The following is a 22,713-nucleotide window of genomic DNA, read 5'->3' as shown; positions in this document are numbered from 1 at the left end:
GCACACTCTTAAATATGGACTTTATAGAAACTAAATTAAGCTGTCATGAAATCTATGTCTCATATATTAGATTAGATTCAACTTTATTGTACAAGTACTGAGACAACGAAATACAGCTTAGCATCTAACCAGAAGTGCAAAAGAAGCAGTTTAGCGCAGTATAATGTATATATGTATAATATATAAATAGAATAAATACTAAGGGTAGGTATGAATATGCTTAGATATATACAGTATGAACACTAGTAACAGTATGAAATGTAAAAGCTAGGAAATGCAGAGATAAAGGTAGGTATGATAAGAATTTCGATGTGCACACTTCAGATCAGACATAAACACTCTAATATAAATATGAATAAGCTTCCAATAGTAGCTGTTACTCATTAGGTGAAAGGTACACAGCACACTTCTTCTCCATTTCTGCATCAGTAAATCTGTGATCGACCTCATGGTCCATTGAAGAGAGCTGTGTACGCACATTTATGTCAATTATTTACACCTGCCTTCATCTGGCTCGGCCAACATGAAACATATAAAGCTAGGATACACTGACTGGAGTCTCACTTTTTCTGTTATCCTGGATTTCTGAATTCTGCTTTTGTAAAATAGCCCCCTGTTGACCAAAGGAAGCTTTCAGCAGTAGGCGGGTATATCATAGGTCTTTTATGATATATTTATAGATATTTTATAATATCTTTCTATTTTTATTTCACTATGCTTATCTGCTCTTGTGTTAGAGATATGGAAGGGGAAATGAGGCCTGTAGAAAGATCAGCAGCAAGTGTTTGGACACAACCCACACAGGCAGGGCCCTTCTTTGTGATTGGTCTAAACTCTGATAAGCCCTACAATCTTGCCTAATGTTGTCGGAGTCTGGTTGTGAAACAGCATGGCAACTACAGGGAAGGTAAGCTCATTGACTTCTCATAACATGGAATTGTATTAGAATAATGAACTTCTGTAAATGTTTCAAGGAATGCGAATCGTTCTACACACAAAAACACTGCTAGAGTTGTCAGGACTTGTCCTCTGCTCTGTAAAGTGTTTATGCAGCAGAGGGAATGTTTACAGTTCAGGAAGAAGGGTGTGGAGGGTAGGTTTTAGTCTGCTATTTATGAGAACATTAGTTATAATTTAACAAGTGTTTCAAAAAAGAAGCAATCCTTCTGTTGCACTGTTTCACATCCTAAAATAGACAAAAAATTAGTCATTGGAGACTTTTTTGGAGACTTCCTATTGTTGCAACATGTCTGCGCAAGAAGGGAAAATGGTCAAAGTTCGATTCTGTTATATTCAGCCTGTTGAGAAACAGATCTAAGATCTAAGAACTGATCATGTTTTCTGTAGTCTACAGTAAAAGGAGAAAGTTGTATTTTGTTTTCCTCCACCCTTTGAATCACACCACTTCCTCTCTAGCACTGAATGGGTTAAATGTCAAGAGAGTATTTACGTTGAGTGATCACAGGCCAGCTGAAGCTGTTGGATGTTTTAGGTAATCCGGTGCAGAGCTGCAGTAGCATGGGAGGCTGGGAAACCCCTCGTGATGGAGGAAGTGGAGGTGGCGCCTCCTAAAGCTGGAGAGGTTCGCCTCAAGGTAATGATTTGTTTGCAATTAGAATGTGATGGGTTTACAAGATAAAAATGTTGCAATGAGATAAAGGCAATGCTGTAATGATGAAAGCTGTAAAAAAAAAAAACCCTCAATGATAACAATATACTATATATTAGATAAGCTACTATATATGCACTATGTATACTATTTATAGCCTAAACCATACAATTACCTGCTCCTCTTACATGCTTATCTGTAGTTAATATTTTCTCACTTAGTGTGTACAATCCAACACCACGGTGGACTTTGCACACTTTCCGGTAGTTAAAAAAGGAGTTACCTGTACTGATACTGTGTACTAATATTACCTTGAGCAAGAAAGATCTGTCCTTTATTTTAATACAATATTCAGTAATTAAATTTTGAGTGAAAGAAATTCTTGCAAAACAATAATACTTCTACTTGAGCTGATCTGTTGCCAGTGGTGGAAGAAGGATTCAGAACCTTTACTTCAGTAAATGTACCAATACAGCGATGTAAAAATACTCCATTACAAGTAAAAGTCCTGCATGAAAAATCCTACTTAAGTAAATGTACATAAGTCTTAGCAGCAAAATGTACTTAAAGTATTAAAGTAAATGTACTGGATTGGTCCCTCTGACTAGAACAACAACAACAACAACAACAACAACAACAACAACAATAATAATAATAATAATTTTTATTTATATAGCACCTTTCAAAAACAGTTACAATAAAACGGATAATACAAGTAGAAGATTCAAAACATAAGATATAAACATATATGACATCATTAAATTATTAATACTGAAGCATCAGTGTAAGCAGCATGTTACTGTTGTAGCTGCTGGAGGTGGAGCTGGTTTGAACTACTTCACATACAGTTAGCTAGTTTAGTCCAGTGGTTCCCAACCTAGGGGTCGAGCCCTTTTAAAGGGTCACCAGATAAATCTGAGGGGCTGTGAGATGATTAATGGGAGAGGAAAGAAGAAAAAACAAAGCTCTGATACACACATCTGTTCTCAGTTTTTGGACTTTTTCTCCAATCTTTGATTTTTGGTGAAATATTGGATTTTTTGAACATTTATTGAAATGAAGCCATGTGAGAAGTTTAGAAGGAAAAATCACTATTTGGTGGAGCTGTTAACAACTCATAGACATCTGAAATGTGACCCTGACTTCACACTGCTTTTTGTAAGATGTCAAAAGCCAAAAAGGTTGGAAACCACTGGTTTCATCTTTAACAATGTGTTGTACTTTAAAAGCTTGTTATATTATCCATTGTGTCAAATCTTCACCTGAAAAGTAATTAAAGCTGTCAAATAAATGTAATGAAGTGGAAGGTACAATATTTCCCTCTGATATGTAGTGGAGTGGAAGTATAAAGTAGCATAAATTACTTTCCACCACTGTTTGATTCCCCACATGTTAGCAGATTTCTAACATAAGAGTGTCACTAGTGTTAAATGGATTGAGCATGGATGAGATTGCAGTCCTTTCTTTCAGATTGTGGCCACAGGGATCTGTCACACTGACTCCTACACACTGAGTGGCTCCGACCCTGAGGGAGTCTTCCCTGTAGTGCTGGGCCACGAGGGTGCTGGTATTGTGGAGAGTGTCGGAGAGGGAGTCACCAAGTTTCAAACAGGTTATCTTCTCCTCTCTTCTCTTCTCTGATATACTCCAAAGATTACTGCAGTGTAAGTGTTCAAAAATGTCAGTGTGCTTGTATTTCAGGGGACACTGTCATACCCCTGTATGTCCCACAGTGTGGAGAGTGCAAGTTCTGTAAGAACCCCAAAACCAACTTGTGTCAAAAGATCAGGTAAATGTCCTGCTCCGTGCAGCATTGCAGTTCAGCTGTAATCATAAAAATCTATCCTGCCTTGTTTGTGCACCTCAGAGCAGTTAAATCTGTGCTTGTGTGTTGTTCTTAAGGCTCACACAGGGTAAAGGCTTGATGCCAGATGGGACGACCCGTTTCTCCTGCAAGGGCAAGAGCCTCTTCCACTTCATGGGCTGCAGCACATTCTCTGAGTACACAGTGGTGGCTGAGATCTCCCTGGCCAAAGTGAACCACAAGGCCCCTCTGGACAAAGTGTGTCTGCTGGGCTGTGGCATCACCACTGGGTATGGAGCCGCTATAAACACTGCCAAGGTGAGTCAGCCTAATATCACTGTGCCACGATCAGTCATCTCAGCCAGTCACAAGTCTTACATACTGTACACTGTTTTATCAGCACTGTTCTAAATAGGCTTGTTCACATATGCTATAGATACAGTGCATTTGTAGCATGTAGCAGGCTGGTATGTTTGATATGGAAACCATAAAACTGTTGTACCCAAGATAAGTGTCTGTTCAATAATTTTAAAAAAAATCATAAAACTAAATCAAAAGAGAATAATGAAATGTGAATGGAATATGTTGGACAGCACATTTTCTTAGCACCATAGTTTATATTGTATAGCATTGATATTGTCTTTATTATTATTTAAATGTGTTTTGTCTTTCTCAATCCCACATTGTATCCTTTCTCAATCTCTCATTGTGTCCTTTATCCTCCATTTTTGTAGTCCATACATGCCATTGGGCAACAGTACCCATGTGCACAATCTCATGGGTCAGGGACACACAGATGTTCTGCATTTGGGCTAATTACTGGAATGTCTATATCTACCTCTTAGTGTTGTTTCTTTCTGTTTGCCTTGTATGTCTAAAGAAGGTCGATAGTATGAGTGAAAGTTAGTATGATATTAGAAAGCAGAGGTTATTTTTGTATTAAAATACAACTGTCCTACCAGCACCTAGCATAGCCTTTCAGTCACATGATCAGTGGATATTTAAGCCATGTTAGAAAAAACAAAATCACCTTTGCTCTGGATCATTGATTTTGGTCAAAAAATCGATTATCCCATCACACTCTCCATGACCCACACTTGACTCCCCAAAGCTATATATTTATGGAGGACACAGGAGAATTCAAGGAGTCTCAATCTGGCACTAGTTTTGATTCCCTTTCAAATGTAAACCAAACTTAATGGGATCAAGTGCCAAATCAGTTCTCTTTAATACCTTTAAGTCTGTGACTGTAGGTTTTTGACTGGTAGCTAATGTATGGTGTATTTTTAAGCCACTTCAGCAACGCGGCTCTAGATGAGGAGTGGCCATGTCACTTGGTTGTTCAGTCAGTTGGTCCAACACTTTGGTCCAGACTGGAAAAATCTCAACTACTATGGGATGGGTTGCCATGAAATGCTCCCCAGATGATGTTTGGTGATCCCCTGACTTTTCCTCTAGTGGCACCATGAGGTTGATATTTGTGGTTTTGAATGAAATCTCTTAACAACCATTGGATGCCATAAAATTTGATACTGTGATCCTCAACCTTTAATCAAGCATCATTATCAAGTCCAAATCTTAATTTGTCCAAAACTCTCTTCTTAAATCAACTTCAGCTACCTTGTAGTTAGTGTTTATTAGGAAATCTTAGCACACTAACCGGCCAAAGTAAGATGGTGAACATGGTAAACACTGTTCCTGCTAGCTAAACAGCATGTCACAATTATCAGTGTAAGCATTTTAGCATGCTGTCTAATCTGCTGTTACTATTAAAGTACAGTCTGTCAGAGCTGCTAGTATGGCTGTAGTCTTGTTTTGGTTTGTGGCATGTGTCACAATTTTGACCATAGATTTTGTATCTATTTATTGGTATGAACTTGCAGGTACCCACAGTGTTTACCTGATGCCAGGGAAAAACACAGCCAGCCTGAAGAAGCATGCACCTGCAAAATACATTTGCTCTTTTTCTCATTATGTAACATTAATTTAAGGCATTCTCATTTCTCCTCTAGCAGCAGTGACACGCTGACCTGCTCTTTCCTCTCCTGTTCTTCACCCTGCAGGTGGAGGCCAAGTCAACCTGTGCAGTGTTTGGCCTGGGAGCACTGGGCCTCGCAGCAATCATGGGCTGTAAAGCAGCCGGGGCCACCAGGATTATTGGAATTGATCTCAACCCCGACAAGTTTAAAACCGCTCGCGAGTTTGGAGCCACAGAGGTGGTGAACCCGAAGGACCACAGTAAGCCAATCCAAGAGGTCCTAGTAGAGATGACAGATGGAGGTGTGGACTACTCCTTTGAATGTGTGGGCAATGTGGCAATCATGGTGAGTGGGACTACAGTCATGTAAATAATAATCCAATATGATTGACCAGCTCCAAACCCCACCTCAATTCTATGACACTCTGGAATACCTTTAAAAAAGAATACATTTAAGATAAACTATTACTATTATAAATATTATGCCAATATTGTGGTGCTGTTTGGATCAGACTAAGCTGACACTGCTCTGATGTTGTCTCATGGTGGCAGAGGGCAGCCCTGGAGGCCTGCCATAAAGGATGGGGCACCAGCGTCATCATCGGTGTGGCAGCAGCCGGACAAGAGATTTCCACCCGACCCTTCCAGCTGGTGACTGGACGCACCTGGAAGGGCACTGCCTTTGGAGGTAACAAACTAGTTGTGACTTGCTTTGAGATAATGGGAGGAGGTTGCCAAATCAACAACCTGTCATTCAAGATGAATATAATGAATGATTGCAATGTTTTTCAAAAGGTGGGTGTAATTGAAATGAAAGAAACTGTTGAGTGGAACCTGTGCAACAAAGAAAGAACCCATCTTTCATGCAGGGGCACGTAATGAGCACATACTGTACACTGATGTAAACTAATCATTCATTTTCTACAATAAATGCTTTGTGACTCTGGCTTAAAAATGTGTGGGTGTAGATTTAGACCAATTATTCTCCAGTTTCTCACTACTGCAGAAGCACAGTTGTGTAACTGTATATAAACTGGAGCATGATGTCTTGTTTGCTTTTTCAAGTACAAACATCTTTTATCATTTGAAAAATGGGTCTGTATTGTAATATGAAAGGAGTCTGATTCACATTTGCTTCACATCATGCTCAGTTACACTGACAAACTGTTTTTGTGTCCCCAAGAGTGGGAAAAAAAATGCTTAAAATGTTTGTTAAACTACCTGATGCAACACACATCATTACTTTTCTCTACTTGATAAGCCCATTTACACTTTTTTCCCAGGTTACAAGAGTGTCGACAGTGTTCCCAAACTAGTGGAGGAGTATATGAACAAGAGGCTGAAAGTGGATGAATTTGTGACTCACACTCTGCCCTTTGAGAAGATCACCGACGGGTTTGATCTCATGCATGCTGGAAAATGGTAAGCCTTGATTTTCAGACACATTTTGAAGTTGATTGTTATGTTAATGCGCGCAGTGCTCTGGTGTCCCTCTGGGTTTTGTCTGCTGGAGGCCTCACAAGGCGTCACCGCTGCCCTCTGTTGAGGACAAAGCTGAGATGTGATGAATAATGTGAGGCAGGATTTTTTTAAAAGTTTGCACCCCGAGAGACCTTCTTTCAAAGACGAGTGTTGATTGTATCAGTACTGTATTTTAAGCTTTTAAAAATGTGATGCTGTACCCTCAGTCTAATCCCACGTTTCTCTTTCAGCATTCGCGTCGTCCTCCAGTTCTAGATGCTGCACTCGGCGGAGCACAGAAAACCACGATCCCACTCCATGTTTACTCTGCTCAGTTCAATAAATAATCTTTCAGCTCCCTGTTCAAGTCTGTTTTATTTGAACAATGCACAGTCAGAAACCTCTTTGATCAGCGTTTCCCCCCCTGAAGGAACACATATGCATACACGGAACATTATGAGACGGAAAAACAGAAACTAAAACAAGATTATTCAGAAATATTCTTTGATCTAAACTGAATGAATAATAAGTACAACCACAAACAACCAAATGGTGCTAGTGTTGCCAGGCTGCTAATTGATAGGGACTGCTGAGGGATTCTTTTTTTAGCAGCATGGACATCAAGGCCTGATGAAGTTGTGAGAGGTGCAGATGAAAGTCTAGCCTGCTTAAAAACTTGCAAAAGTATTGTTACTCTACCTGTAGGGTTTGAGTACTAGGCTATTTTGTGTAGGAAAATGATCTGATTGGTTCATAAGGGTCAGACACACTCTTCATTGTAAAGCTAAGCAACTCTAAGCTTGAGTAATTTTTCAATTTCATTTCCTAAATGTTGACTCAAACTGTAACTGACTTGTGAAAATTAGTACGATGCCTCATACTCAGCTATGCCATTCCTTGTTAAGCTAAACATGTCAACAGGCATAGTTCATGCTCTACTTCTGCAGTATTTCTGTGGTGATACAGACTGGTCTGAAGTCTGTGAGGCAAACTGATGAAGGATTCTAGCGCAGGATACGATATATGGACATGGACAGTTTAAAGGATTGTGAGCCTTTAATTTTAATGGAGTTAATTAACCTCAAACTATTTCAGATTTTCTATGAATCTTTTCCACACATTTCACTTGTCATAGAAGGAAAATCACTCATGTAACATGACATTATTAATGGCTCCATTCACTATAGCAGAACTGGATCTGGTAAAAACCCAGTAGAATGCAGACATGGTTAATGTTATTATAGTATGTTACAATTGCTTTGGATCAATTTTTACAACAGTTTCAATTTACAACACTTAGAATTTTGGCCTTAAAATCCCACCTAACACACGAATGAAATCTTCTGAAAACATCTGTATCAAATAAGTTACTACATCACACAGTGAGTTTATCAAAGCCTCACAACTTTAAAATGGTTTACTGAATTTTACATATTGTTACATTTTAAAATAGTAATTATCTAATAATTCTGTGTATTTTATACGTTGCTGTTCTCTGTGAGCCCACTCTGTATGGACAATATTCAGTCCAAATGGGAGAAGGAATTGGACAATGTATACATAGAGGATGACTGGAAAGAAGCTGTAGACTGTGTTAGATTATGTTTCACTTGTGAATGATTTAGGGAGATTCAATATAAATTCTTCATAGGTTACACATAACCCCACTTATTTGAAATAAGATGGATCCTAATCTATCACGTTTGTGTTAAATTTCTGAAAAAACAATGGTATTATTTTCATCTTTTCTGGTAACACACATACATTTCACGGTTTTAGAATTCTAAAGCAAAAGAAAATTTTTATATTTTTAAAATTACAATTAAGAAAGAACCAGTTTTCTTTTTATTGAGTTTACCTGCTAAAAGTGTGTCACTTCCTTTTCTGAAACATAAACTACTTAATAAACTGCTACTTTTGGCAAGAAAATGTTGTGTTGAAATGGATTAAGGATACTCCTCCTACTGCCACCATGTGGTATACGGAAGTTTTTAATGTGTTTCTGCATGAAAAAAACCAACACTGTACTCAAGGGAAATGTCCAGGAACTCATAAACTTGTGGAGACCTTTCCTGGATCACCTTTCTGTTGAAATGTACAATACACTAATGAAAGGACATTGTTCTCTGGAATGAAATCCCTCAGGGACACTGAACTGTGACTGACGAAGGACTGATGATGGGACTAAAAGCTGGTCTTCTAAGACAAGTATGGGGTGGGGCTGGACTTTTCTGGGCAGTTTTGTGTTGTGATTTTTATGTTGCTGAGTACAATTCTGTTAAGGAGGTATTCTCATCAAACACAGTTGTGCAGTTCAGTGGTAATTTTCTCAAGATTTTTGGAATAGCAATGACAAAAAAAATATGGAAGGTATTTGAAATGCTGTAAAAACTTTGAGTCTTTCATTGTATTTAATGAATGTGTATTACTGTAAAAATGACGTCTGGACTATGATTTTTACTGTTTGAAGTAATCTGCAGTAAATCCTACTGTTCATTCATACAAGGCAAAATGATGATTGTGATTGCACTTTACTGCTTCAGGTTACTTTTTCAGATATTCGAATCACTTGTAAGTTTAATCATCTAAAATATAGTAAGCTACAGAACAGTACGACTGCAATGCTGAAAAAGCATTACAGTGAACATTAAAACACAATTTACACGACCATGACGGACACTCAATACATTGCAACATTTTGACAGTAATCAAAAGGACAGAAATTGCGACACACTCAACATGTATGGTGGTGGTGATTAGCATAATTATGTTGCAATGCTTGTAACCAGGTTCATGTTGTTAAAATAAGGGGAGATGCTTGTTGAATAATAAGCATTGAAACTTCATTTTGCATGTAAGGGTAAGAATTTAGCAGCTCAGTTTACTTACTCACTTTGCATTAGGAGTTGGAACTAAAATACAGTAATTAAACCAGTCCTTTTCCTGCTTTAACAATTCAAAATGAGTGCCGTAAAAAAAACACCTACTCAAATTTTTACCAGTCTATTTATATACTACGGTGGTCCTGGATTATAAACAAGTCTGGAAAGCTACTTCTTAATGTCACAAAAAGTTTTAGTGAGTAATTCTTTCTGGCTGAATCACAGCTGTTTGCGCTGGAACTGAGCCACCCATCTGTATCAAAACAACTACCACTAACTTTATTGTATGACATCAATAATCTTGTGTACAGCCACTGCAGAATAAATGCTTCACCGGCATTTAGCGGCACTAGTTTAAAATCAAAACTTGAATGAAATTGGATGTTTGTGTACCTAACAGCCATTTATTATGTTGATAGAAGCATTGAGAACCTCCACTGTAACTTGTGAATTTAAATATTTTACTGATATTCACACCGGCGTACCTTGGGAGTACACAAATGGTGTTAAAATCACATCTGAATTGCTGTTAAGATTAAACTATTATTGTCTTTCCACTGAGTTTAAACTGAATTAAGGCTGACAGAAAGCCAGATAGTCGTTTCTAGAAATAAAAGGCTGATAAATGAAGCCACATTCAGGATTTAAATCAGTTCAAGGACAAACTCACCCACACAGAGCTACACAAGAGTCATTTATTACTCCATTAGAAGAAATACAAAGATGGCAGAGAAACTGTGATCACATTAGTCCTCTGAAAAATGTAGAAATAATGAATGCTGCTCACACCAGGAGAATCCCCACATCAAGGTAAATGGTGACTGTCGAGATAAGGGGAAACGTCAGTTAACTTGATACATCCGGCAAGTTTTAACTCCTAGATTCACATATTAAGGCTCAATTTGCTACACCAGGGCTATTTGAGACATGATACACCAAAAGAGTATTCCTCAAAGCAGGATTAACAAGTTCAGCACTTCAGAACGACTTTGTGCTCAATGTCAATGTTATTTTCTCATTTAGAATTTGAGTACGTAGATGCTCTGCAGTTACATCACGATTCTCCTAGCAACCACAGCTGATGTCGTCAACTGGAAATCTGGCTGAGCACTAATAATAGCTTCAGGATATTAACATTTATTATTTTGCTGAGTATGAAGCTACAGTCATAAGATGTTAACTTAGTTTAGCATAAGACTGGAAACGGAGAAACAGCTTGCCTGACTCTGTCTAAAGGTAAGAAAATAAGCCTACCAGCATCCAATGCTAACTAATTAACCTGTTATATCGCATTTTCATGGGTTATGGTGTTATGTGCCAAACAATTTCTTGGTCTAGCTCTCAACCCCCCCCCCCCCCAAAAAAACCACAATGTCATTTTTGTACTTGATATTACATATTAATTTGTGAGCTTTAGAGGTGGTGGTGTGCTGGTTAGCTTTTCCCAGATCCAGGCTAGCCGTTTCCAATCTTTATGCTAAGCTAAGCCTGTCTCCAGGCTGCAGCTTCATATTTGGTATCAATCTTCTCACCTAAGAAAGACAGAATAAGTGTAAAGAAACTTTCCTAATTGCTTCTGCTACATAAGAACTGAAGATATCCAATATGGCTGCCAGAGGATGCTTTTTGTTGCCTGAAATCCAAACTTGCCATATGTTTTTCAGCCCGGTGTTATTTTCTAAACCTAAAACGAGTTCTGAGTTGCTACTTTGAGAGACTGTGCGACTTGTTGACCCCGTTTCCCGGAAGCCTCCTTTGTCTCTAGTATTGCTGCTTCTTCTCCGTCCATCTCTGGTAAATTCATATGAAATCTGATTTAGTTAGCAGAGGCTGAGAGAAAAGAAGCAAAGCAGAGCTTGCTAGTTGAATTCACCCTGAGCTCCACACACCACAGACAACTACTAGCCAGCCAGTAAAAGCTCTGGGTGACACGACCCAGAGGTCAGACAAGGCCTGATGTCAAGCCTGACGACTAAGAAAAACCCAATTTTATAAATACTTTAATATTTCCTTTCATTTCACTAATAAAGCAATCCACATTTGATATAAGACACATTCAAGTACTTCCATTTAATTTGAGGGACCGATATTTAATTCAAAGAACAATGAGAGCCACAGTTAAACTGAGCTCTAGGAGTGGTGCCTCTTGTTTGAGATGTGTGAGTGTGTGTATGTGAGACCCAGCAGTGCTGAGTGTCAATGTGTCTGGAAAGTCCAGTCCTTGGTGGGTTCCGGTCCAGCCTACATTTGACTCAGGAAATGAGCGCGACCGTTGTCCTCGAGGCGGCGGGTGAGGATCTCACAGCCGGTCTCTGTCACCAGCAGGGTGTGTTCGAACTGAGCCGAGCGTTTCCCGTCTCTGGTCACCGCCGTCCAGCCGTCAGGCCACGTCTCGTCTTGCCAGCCACCTGAGACATTACGCACACACACACGGCTTTGGTTTACAATCTATCAATTAAACAGTGTTGTTGAAACAAATACTTCAAGTATGGCACTGACTAACCAGATACCAGTAGGGTATAAAGTGGTTTGTAAGACCGTAATGATCTGTTTTAAAGCATGACTGAGTCTGCTGTACGAGAGATCATTTAACCTCCCATGAGCCAGTTTTATAAACAGTTTGAATTCCTTAAGTCAAGGCTTGAGTGCAAAGATGACTAAGGTTTCAGCTCCGACTCAACAGCTAAAGCATTTAGTCGATTTATCAACGAACAGAAAAATAACTGGCAGATCTTTTATAATAATTGATTGTCTTTTTTTTTCCAAGCAAAATGTCAAACATTCCCTTATTTTCAGCTTCTAAATTGTGAGGACTTGCTGCTTTTCTTTGTCTTAAAGTGACAGTAACCTGAATACCTTTAGGTTTTGGAGTGTTGGTCAGAAAAAAAAACAGGAAAAAAGACTGAATTGATGAAAATAACAGTGAACCTGAGGTGCTTCAGCTATTTTACAAACATGCTTTAACTGCTATTTCTTACTATGATATTGTAATTTACCATCTATTTTGTCTTTTAATTTCATCCTTGTATGTTTTATTTTCAGTGTGATAACTGTTTTATGTGATTGCTAAAACTTTGCAAAATGTTTAAATACAGCAATTAAGTTATATGTATATTCATTATTTCACTCTTTTGTTATTTATATTCATTATTCATACAGACTGATAACACTCACCTTCACATATCATGGGCTCAATGGTGAACACATGGCCAGGCTTCATTACTCCAACTGCTTTGTTTTCTGGGAGATGAATGAAAACATAAATCACCCTGTTACACATTACACATTATAAATGGAGCTGTATCTTTCCGAGCAGGTAGGTAGCTACTCACTGGCATAATGTGGCACGTTGGGAGCGGTGTGGAAAAGTCTGTGGATGCCGTGGCCACAGTAGCTCCGCACCACAGAGAAGCCGTTAGCCTGGGCGTGCTTCTGGATGATGTTACCTAGTTCTCTGTAGCGAACGCCAGGCTTTACTGTAAAAAGAAGAAAGCGTGACGGTTATAGCGTTGTAAAAATGAAATGTAGTTTACAGCCTGAGAGATACTGGGAATTTTGATAAGGCTCTCTTAAAAGTTAAGACTGAAAGTTTTGCAATAAGCTAATATCAGCCTGCACAATTAATTGGTCTGGCTCTGTATGAAACACTACCATAGTGAAGGTCTGGTTAGTACAGTAGTGAAGCATTCTGTGTGCGTACAACATCAGGAAAATGAATGAAAATAAAGGTTGAGCTCCTACCAGAGTCGATGGCTTGCATAAGGCATTCATAGGTGGTCTGAATCAGCTTCTTCGCTCCTTCATCCACCTCTCCGACATAGAAGGTTTCATTAAGGTCACCATGGAAACTGTTGTGGTAGACGGTGATGTCCACTGCGTGAGCGAGAAAGGGGAATATGTCAGCGCTATTGTGTTACGTGACAAAATGGATTCTATTATGTTTCAAACACAAAGAGACTTCTGTTATGAATAAACATTTATTGATGTATCCAGCGGGTGAACATCAGTTTTAATAAAAACGCACCCGTTTGCAAGGCCAAACAGAACGTCCTTTTAAAAAAAATTGCTGATGAGATTGGAATTGCCAGTGGGCAAACTGGGACTTTTCCCCCACTTAAGGAGAAATATAGAGAGTGGAGAATTTGACTAGCAATGCCCCACTGGTAAAGGTTAATGAAACAATTTGTCTTGTCGGGCCACACAGCGAGAGATGAGTTGCTGGCAAGTACTCCATCAGACGCTCTGAGGGGAGTGGTGGATAGAAGACATCTACTTAGCAGAAATATTAATAAAGAAGCTAAAATTGTCCAAACTCCTGCTGACACCATTTCAGGATGCTAGTACAACCATTTGTCATGGAGGAGAAAACTTTTCCCCCCCTCTCTCCGCAATAAAATATTTGCCTACATCAAAACTTAACTATATCTAAAGACTTGGTTTGGCTTTAAATTAAGACAAAACGGAGACAAATTTATTAGGTCTTAAAGAAATGCAACTCGTTTTAAGAAAAGGTCGACGTTGGGTTTGTTTAAATGAATTCTGTTAATCAAAAACATAAAAATGTACAAAAATAAGATTAAGATAAGATGAAAAATGAGGAAAAACAGCTGTTAGAAGTAGGATATGGTGCCCTGAATCATATGAACCTACCGTTGAGTATATCTCCGTCCTGTAGTAGTCTTCTGTCCGGGATGCCATGGCAGATGACCTCATTGACAGACGTGCAGCAGGATTTGGGGAAGTTGTAGTAGTTTAGAGGGGAGGGGTAGCAGTTCCTTTCTATACAAGCCTGAACAGACAAAGCGTGGAAATAAATGGATAACGGAGGAAGCAACAAGTGAGGAAGACAGAGTGGGTGACATGTAATGAAGATGAGTGACCCCTTTTTCCCCCTCATGTGGCTGCTCAACAGGCTCTGTTTGTCATGCTGACTCTCAGCTGAAGACTAAGGGGGACAGAGCTTTTGAAATAAGAGCCCTGAGGCTCTGGAACATCCTGCCTGAGGAAATAAGACAGGCTGAGTCTGGCTTCTTTAAAAATCTAAGCTCAAAACTTACTTTTATCACAACGCCTTCTCTGATTTCACCTGATTCTAGTTATTCTGCTCTCTGGTTTTCACTATCTTTAATTATTGTCAGGCTGGCTTTTTTATATTGCCCATTTAGTACTTTTATTCTATTATAGCTGAGTTTCTATGTGAAGCACTTTATAACCTTGTTTTCATAAGTGCTAGATAATAAAGATAATAATAATTATTGTTATTAAGGTGTGTATCTGTACTTAATGTCAGGATATTGTAAGAATTTAACTAAAGTTAGATTGATGCTCCACTGCAGGGGGCTCTGTTTACATCTATCCACTAGTTGTTTATTAGCAGTGGCTGCTGAAATAGATTTTTTAAACAATTATTTGGGGAGAAGACAAAATTATCCAGATATAACTATTTTCACAAAATTTTATTTTCTCTTTTTATTTTGAATTGAAGCTGCATATTTGTATTATTAGAAAACAGAAAAGATACAACATCCCAGATTTAAAACCTGTGTGTGTGTGTGTGTGTGTGTGTGTGTGTGTGTGTGTGTGTGTGTGTACCAGATGCACGGCGTGGTCGATTTCTTCTGTTGTAACGCCCGGTTTCACCATCTTGGCTGCGATGTCTAGGACTTCTCGTGCCAGCTGCAAGTGACATATTTGTTAAAACCTTAAATGCAATCGATGGAAAACTAAAACGCCAACCATGGCAACACAGTAACAAAGACGGTCACAACATCTAACACGAAAGACGATCTGAATTTTCTACGTCACCTTGCACACCACTCTCATGGCTTCGATGTCTTCGGGACAAAGGATCTTGATCTGTGACGTCCCCTTCAGAAACTGCTCGGACTCAGACATTCCTGTGGGAAGAAGACGATGACAGACGACTGGAATTATTCACATGTCAATACTCACTGAAGCTGAGGAGAGGACTCAAACGGGACTCTGTAAAAACAGCTGCTGTCAGTCTATCAATTTTCAGACACGACATTAACTGTGGACGGTCACAGCTGGATTTACATTCTCCTAATAGATTCCTTTTTCCCATCAGAAGAAGCTGTTCAACAAGTTCTCTGGCTGTGAGAGGGAATAAAGTATAATAATAAAGTATCATGTTGACTTTTACCTGTTGAGGTGTCTGACTCCTGGAAGCTTTGACGGGTCAAGCAGATATTTTAAAATAAGCTTTATATCATGAGCACAAGTCATGTGAAGAGCTCCAACTTTGCACTGATGAATCAATAGACCCACCCTCTACAGAACAAAGGCATATCTATCCATCCATCTAGCCAAGTCTATATATAGTCTGAGCAGAAGCCTTGTCTACAGTCTAAGTAACAAAATGTAAATGATCATACGCAGCCACTGGTTTTGTTATATTTACTACTTGTATAGTTAAATCTTCATTGTGTGAAATTTTACACTACTCGAGCTGTTCACACATCTCATGAGAGTTGGCTTTTGAGCTACGGCGTATCTGGTGCAATATATGCATTTTGCATCGTCCCTGTCAAATAAACAGAACAAAAATACACTGGAACAGACTAAACCAAAACCTGATTTCATGAACATTAAATATATATATATGTAACCTCAATTATTGATTTCTGAAATTTGAAAGAAAGACTTGTTCTTTTGAATCAAATCAAAAGAAGTCAAATCAAAGTCAGATCGGAATAAACCTAACCTACGCAGACAACTGTGAACTTCTCCAACAGATGAGAGCGAGTGGAGGATTGCTTTCATGCTGCATTGAGGAACTCCTTGCTTTGGGTTTGTTGGAGGCATGCGATGTCAGCATAGTGTTACAGTAGAAATCCCTCATTAAAACTCATGTTTGGGCCTTTTCCTAATGGTTACTCACCTCATATATTATTTTCATATTTCATACTTTACACTTTAAACACTCTTTTTATTAATATCATTCATTATTTATATTATTATGAATTATTTGCATTGTTTTGTTATTTCATGTTTTATTTATATTACTATTCCTTGCTTACATTATATATACACACAGCACACAATTTGGTATATATTCCAAATTCCTAAGAAACCTAAAAGCATCTGTCAGCACTATGGAAAACTGGCAGCTCCTGCAGAGACTACGCTACAGCATCAGCACCTGAGCAGAAGCACATTATCATAACACCAACACTGACGACTCAGAGGAACAGAGCAGGACTGTTACTGTCGTTATATAAATAAAACTACTTGTAATTCAACTATAGATTCAACAAGATAACATTATAACTAAACTGAAAAGCGCATAAGGCAGTATTTAAATGTGTGCTGGTCAAAGCACTGGAGTCATCAACAATTCGTTGATCTATAATTTATTAACTCAACATGATGATTGCTGGATGAACACGAACAGTTGCCTGGCAACACGGACTTTAGACAGGTTTGTGCACAAGTCAAATACAGCCCTCCTTCTGACCCAAAGAGTCGACAGTGTGAGTGCAACAATCAATTACACTTACTTACGCTCTGACACAGCTGCTCAAAAAAGAAACGAGGTATGAGAAAAAAATCAAACAGTGAGCACAACATAATGTCTTCATAACGTTATGGTTGACTTCATTTGATGTGTAATAACGGTAATAATCAACATTTGATATGTATCTATTAAAAACAACGCTGCATTTGACAGCAGTGCTGTTGAGAAAAATCAGCTTGTAACAATAGCGCTTTGGTCACTGAGACGGCATCACATGAGAATGAAAGGAGACTGTAACCATGACTACCTGAGTATGGATCTATGCAGTCAGATGACAAGGATGTAGAGGTTGCCATGGTTGCACTATGAATGGCTTGCCCAGAGAAATAGATGTAAATAGACCAGGTTACAATTACGGGTGTCTTATAATTGACATGAGAAGAGGTATAAAAACCACACAGTATGTCAGCAGACCTGCCAGCATAGTGACATGTTGTTGGGCTGCTCAACACTGTAAAACATCTACTGACAGAAATGTCATCAGGATCGAGGTACCTATGGAAGATTAATTTACTCTTACGTGCTGGAATATCAGAAGAGAAAATGAAGAATTGCATGATATGATATTGTACGTGTATATGAAGAAGAAATAAAGAGATTTAAGATGACCAGTTATCACGTATCAGACAGCTGGAGTTCAAATCAAATTGTTCATTGTAATGATGAATACATTTACATGCAGTGAGGGAAAACTAGTACTGCCAATCCAAATGAGAATAGACATCTCAGCCTGCAGCTCTGTGCAGCTTTCAGCCACATACACAGACTTATCAGTTTATCTCTAAGCCACATGCATGGATGACCACATTGTCCGGACTAAAGTAACACACTGAGACAGGCCTTCAACAGGATGAAGCGCTGAATGACCACTTGTGCGTTATCAAATCTCTGCCATCACAGCCTTCTGGTATGTTGTCAATCTAAGGATCTCAGAGGTTCCAGAACAAAAATTTAACGATTTGTAAACCTGGAGCTTCCCATAACCTAAACGTTTCAGAAACCAGAAGGTCTTGTTTCTGCCTTGTTTTACAAACCAGGACACTCTGGATATGATGTCACTGAAAAGGCGACACTGCTTTGGAAACCAGGCCAAATATTGTCATACTATACTCTGCTTGGTAGGCGAGTGCAGTTTTGGGACAGACAACAACAAAGGAAAAGTGGTGCTGATATTGATTTTCTTTCACGTTTATACATAATGACTTTTAAACTTCAGTATCATTAAATGAATGGAAGGGAGCCATCCGCCATAGAGGTCAATAGAGAGAGGCAAAGACGGTGAATGAGGCTGGCAAAAACCCAGCTTACACTCGCTGACCGGGCCTCCAGTGGCGGGTGCGTCCCTTGGGAGAGGTCAACTGCCCCGCCAGACGTTCTGGCGGTGGGGAAATCAGGGGGAAATAAACTGTGCGATGCAATCATTTCTGAGTTATTGTTTTCTTATAGCGATAAATTGTGATGTAGCGTTTGGGTACACTGCCCCGCTACTTAGTGGAAATAGATTATTCATAAATGGAAATGTTACCTGTGCAACCTGAACATTACCTACTATATCTATACAAAGAAACAAGTCTCTTTTTTACCATTTAATATTCATCTCAGCACTCTGCGCACTCTTCACTTCTTTGCACTATTTGTGTCCTGTCTACAGGTTTACAGTTTCACCTGTATATAGTCATTCCTTGTGTGTATTTCTGAAGATTGTTGTCTTGTTATTCTATGTAAGTCCATTGAGAGCCACTAAAATGGAGTCAACTTCCTTATACGTGTAAACATACTTGGCCAATAAAGATGATTCGGATTAGTAGGAAATGTAATTTGTCAGATATTCTGAATCAGAATATCGCCTGTAAATGAACAATTCTTCACCTGGTTTATCTAAACCCAAGTAAACCCAAGTACTGCTTTATCAGTTTGCGTGTTGCAAATGAGCTGTTGCATTTCTTTCCCCTAAGAGGACCTAAAACTTATAAAAGAAAAGCAGAACATGTGACACTGTCTAAACCTTGAACTGTGGCTCGTTAAGTTCCTGTGTGAAAAAGGCCTAATTGTATACTTTCCACTCGGCCGATAGGAAAAAACATTTCATTGGTTCTCATTTATGATTAGCCTTCACCACTTTGGAGCTGAGCGGTGGAGAAATGTGCTCACTGTGTGGAAATTGTTTTTAATGCTTATCTATCATTACCAAGCAGCACAATTCTAACTTAATAACAAGACTGGCAGTTTAGTGCCCCACATAGCCCCTGATCAGTACATCCCACAATATGAATGAAATGGAAAAAATTATTGTTATAATTAGAGTCTCAGAGCTGGTGATAAAACTGTAGTTTGATCTGTGGTTAGCGCTAGAAAAAAAAAGACCATGGGAGCATTAAAATCAGATGAACTGATCGTCATGAGAGCATCAATCTGCTCAGTAAATTCTATGATTATGAGTGCAGTAGGTTTTGATAATAAATTGACTTTTTTATCCACATCTTTCTTGACAATCTGGCCAACAGGAGCAAAGTGTTGAACAGACAAACAGAACATCACAGTCCAGTCGTACGCACTGCAGTAAAAAATCAAATGACAGCTTTGCTGGTGGAATTCAACAGTATTGGGAGACAATAAGTACCTCTAACACTTATCAGCTCTTATTTTTTTCTTGTGTTTTGAATTTTTAAACAAGTGTCTGTAGTGATCCTGGGGCTGTTGTGGCTATGTCTCCGTAAACACAGCCTTCAAACAGTTAAATGCATGATGTTGTTGTTATATACAATTCTGAGAGCACAAAGCTACAACAGCGTAGCATGCCAAAAAAATGTGAGTTCTAAAAAAGGACAGCTTTCCAAATGATTTCCAAATGGACGATGAAGCATTACGATCAACTAAAAACGTATTTCCTTGTGAAAGAAGCTCGGTTACCTCTGGGATGATCAGCATAGTCGGGTCTTTGGATGTCACCGGACACGGGCCTCATGGGAGTCTACATTAGGGGCCAAGAAGAGAGATCATCACGTAAAGCAATCAAGAATATGAACGGACATTTCTTATTGTGTGGTGTCCTGCCTTCTTTTTGGGAGGCACATCAGTATTACAAAATTGTTTTGACATATTCAAAACAAATATGTAGCAACAGGTAGCAGTATATACTCATGTTTTTTTCCAAAGTTTGAAATGTATGTAGAGGCATCTAGCATTTATCCTGTCTGCTTGACTGGGTTGATGTACTGTAACCCTTTAGTACCAAAGTGTGACCTGTCTAAGAAAACTGACTTCATAGTTGGGACATCTATCCTGCTGTCACAAAGGAGAAGATGACATTTTAAAAATCACATGGTAAAGCGTCTTAAAACGTCTGTACCAAAAAGATTTCTTTCCAATTGCTACCATACTTTCAGCTGTTAGTGGTAAATGATACACCAAATGTTAAGCAAAATATGCAAATCAGAGCAGTACAACCAATTGGAAACAAAGAGTGTCTGCGCTTGATTACTCATTTTAAAAATGTAATAATATGTGAAATTTAAAAGTTTCTTAACAACAAAGAACTTACCAGTGGATAGTAAGGGCGTAGTTTTCCTGTATAGCGGTAGCCTGGCCATGGGTCTGTGTTGATGTCGTTCTCCACACAGTTCTTGGACTCATTCTGGTTCTTGTCTTCCTCTAATGAAACAGAACACAAGGTGTCAAGCATCTGGCACCACTGTGCCAGTTCACAGCCAGAGAGTATCATCTATTTTTCACTTGCATAAAACAGGCTCCGACATAGCACGTTATAGATCCAGTTGTTGGTTTCTAAAACCTCAACTGGTCCATCTATACTATTACCCTAGGTAACGAGCAACTTATTAATATACTGTGGACGAATCCACCACAGAACTTGCCATCTATCTATCTAAGTACACAACTAACAGTGATCGGTGATACCTACTTGCTTTTTTGTGCAGCAACTTGTGAGATGCCCAGCTCCCCTTGAAACATTCCTGGAAATGAAAACACAGAAAAACTCTAAATGAGGAGGTTCAGTGAGAGACAGACACACTTAATTATTACTGATGCCGTGCAAATTGTGGTCCAAAGTACACCTGACTAATGTGTAACAATGTCATTCATGGTCACTGACATTGTTCTGATACAGAAGCCATTCAAACTTAACTAAAAAACTAAGTATAGGAAGTACCCTGGAGGAAGACACGTTTCAAAAAATGTTTCTGGAAGTATGTTCACCGCAATCGCACTGCAGTTGCTTTTTATTTTTATTGGTATATTTGACTTTATTAACAGCAGAAAGAAAGACTGGAAATATATAGAGCAGGGTCCAGTAGCAAAGCCAAAACTGCAGTCTCAGCAAAGGCCTCTAGGGTCAAATACCATGGCATTACAAGAGCACTTCATCTGCCATCCAACCTATCTATTTATAAAACTTTTGACTCAAAAGGACATTACAGCAGATCCACTCAAAACAGAGCTCTTCTGCAGAGAGAGCACCACGCCATACTAGTTAATAGGGTAATTTAAGGTGGGCTTTATTGAGAAAGACTTAAGTGTCTGCTGCAAGACAGATAATCCACAAGGCAGCATCCACAGACTTGACCAACACAGTATCAGCTATCAGATGTACCTCACACTACTTGTTGCAAGCCACCTGCATATTTAACAATATTTAACAACTGTAGTGACAACAGGTCTGTCAGTACTACTGGTTGTAATATTGTTCAATTGATCGTGTCATATTCAGCCAAGTATGACGACTTGTCGACACACGATTCATCTTTAAACTTAGAGATTTGTGAATGGGGTCTGGTCACAGAGGGAAGCGAGTGATATCACGCAGCATTAACTTCGCAGCACTACATAACTCAAAAAAACGTTATGTGCAGCCTGTTGTATTACGGGGATACATTGAAAACTAGACGATATGCATTATTTCATACACGATTTTTTTACTCTATAAGCTTTTCATTTTGGATAAGAACGTTATATTAATGACTTTATAGCTAACCAGCCAACCGTTAGCTAGCTAAATGTTTTCCCTCGGCCTACTGTTACACAGTTAGCATCAGTTACAATCGATGACTGCATTATTCATCCTCAGGCACCTGTATAACACTACACAACCTGAGGGCATTCGCCAACTTTAAACAAACACGTTATTAGCGGTTTACCAAGCACATACACATGTCTGCCTAGCTTGACAGTTAGCAGCCTCGTGAGAAGACACAGGGGCCTTGCTGCGTGGCTACAAGCGATATTTAAACTGGGCGAGTCGAGAAAAACAACAGTACCTGTGAACAGAAATAGGAGCCTTGAATACCAAGCTTAATACATGTGGGACACTGAAGTTTGGCGTCCTTGCTGCAGCCGTCTGTCTCACACTCCCTTCTAGTCTCGGTGCTCGCCATGCCTCCGTCTGCAGGAGGGGTGGAGTCGGCGGAGGATCAGCCAGCCAGCGGC

General features: G+C 39.1%; 2 protein-coding genes across 2 annotated transcripts; one reads left to right on the top strand and one right to left on the bottom strand.

Moving 5' to 3' along the window:
- The first annotated feature begins 764 nt into the window (after window positions 1-764).
- Window positions 765-7,214, top strand: LOC137199664 (alcohol dehydrogenase class-3 chain L). The gene is made up of 9 exons (XM_067614104.1): window positions 765-907; window positions 1,493-1,594; window positions 3,080-3,221; window positions 3,311-3,398; window positions 3,512-3,731; window positions 5,477-5,737; window positions 5,944-6,079; window positions 6,675-6,813; window positions 7,104-7,214. Exons 1-9 carry the CDS (start codon window positions 890-892, stop codon window positions 7,126-7,128), a joined length of 1,131 nt encoding a protein of 376 aa, XP_067470205.1. The 5' UTR covers window positions 765-889; the 3' UTR covers window positions 7,129-7,214.
- Window positions 7,215-10,415: 3,201 nt separating this feature from the next.
- metap1 (methionyl aminopeptidase 1) lies at window positions 10,416-22,713 on the bottom strand. The gene is made up of 12 exons (XM_067615093.1): window positions 22,545-22,713; window positions 21,191-21,242; window positions 20,813-20,922; window positions 20,182-20,242; window positions 15,540-15,631; window positions 15,327-15,410; window positions 14,385-14,523; window positions 13,476-13,607; window positions 13,067-13,210; window positions 12,909-12,974; window positions 11,980-12,142; window positions 10,416-10,555 (listed from the first exon to the last, which is right to left on the bottom strand). Exons 1-12 carry the CDS (start codon window positions 22,659-22,661, stop codon window positions 10,540-10,542), a joined length of 1,176 nt encoding a protein of 391 aa, XP_067471194.1. The 5' UTR covers window positions 22,662-22,713; the 3' UTR covers window positions 10,416-10,539.

The sequence above is a fragment of the Thunnus thynnus genome, chromosome 16 (genome assembly GCF_963924715.1).
Source record: "Thunnus thynnus chromosome 16, fThuThy2.1, whole genome shotgun sequence".
Taxonomy (NCBI): Eukaryota; Metazoa; Chordata; class Actinopteri; order Scombriformes; family Scombridae; genus Thunnus; species Thunnus thynnus.
This window is presented reverse-complemented; position numbering and strand designations above follow the sequence as displayed.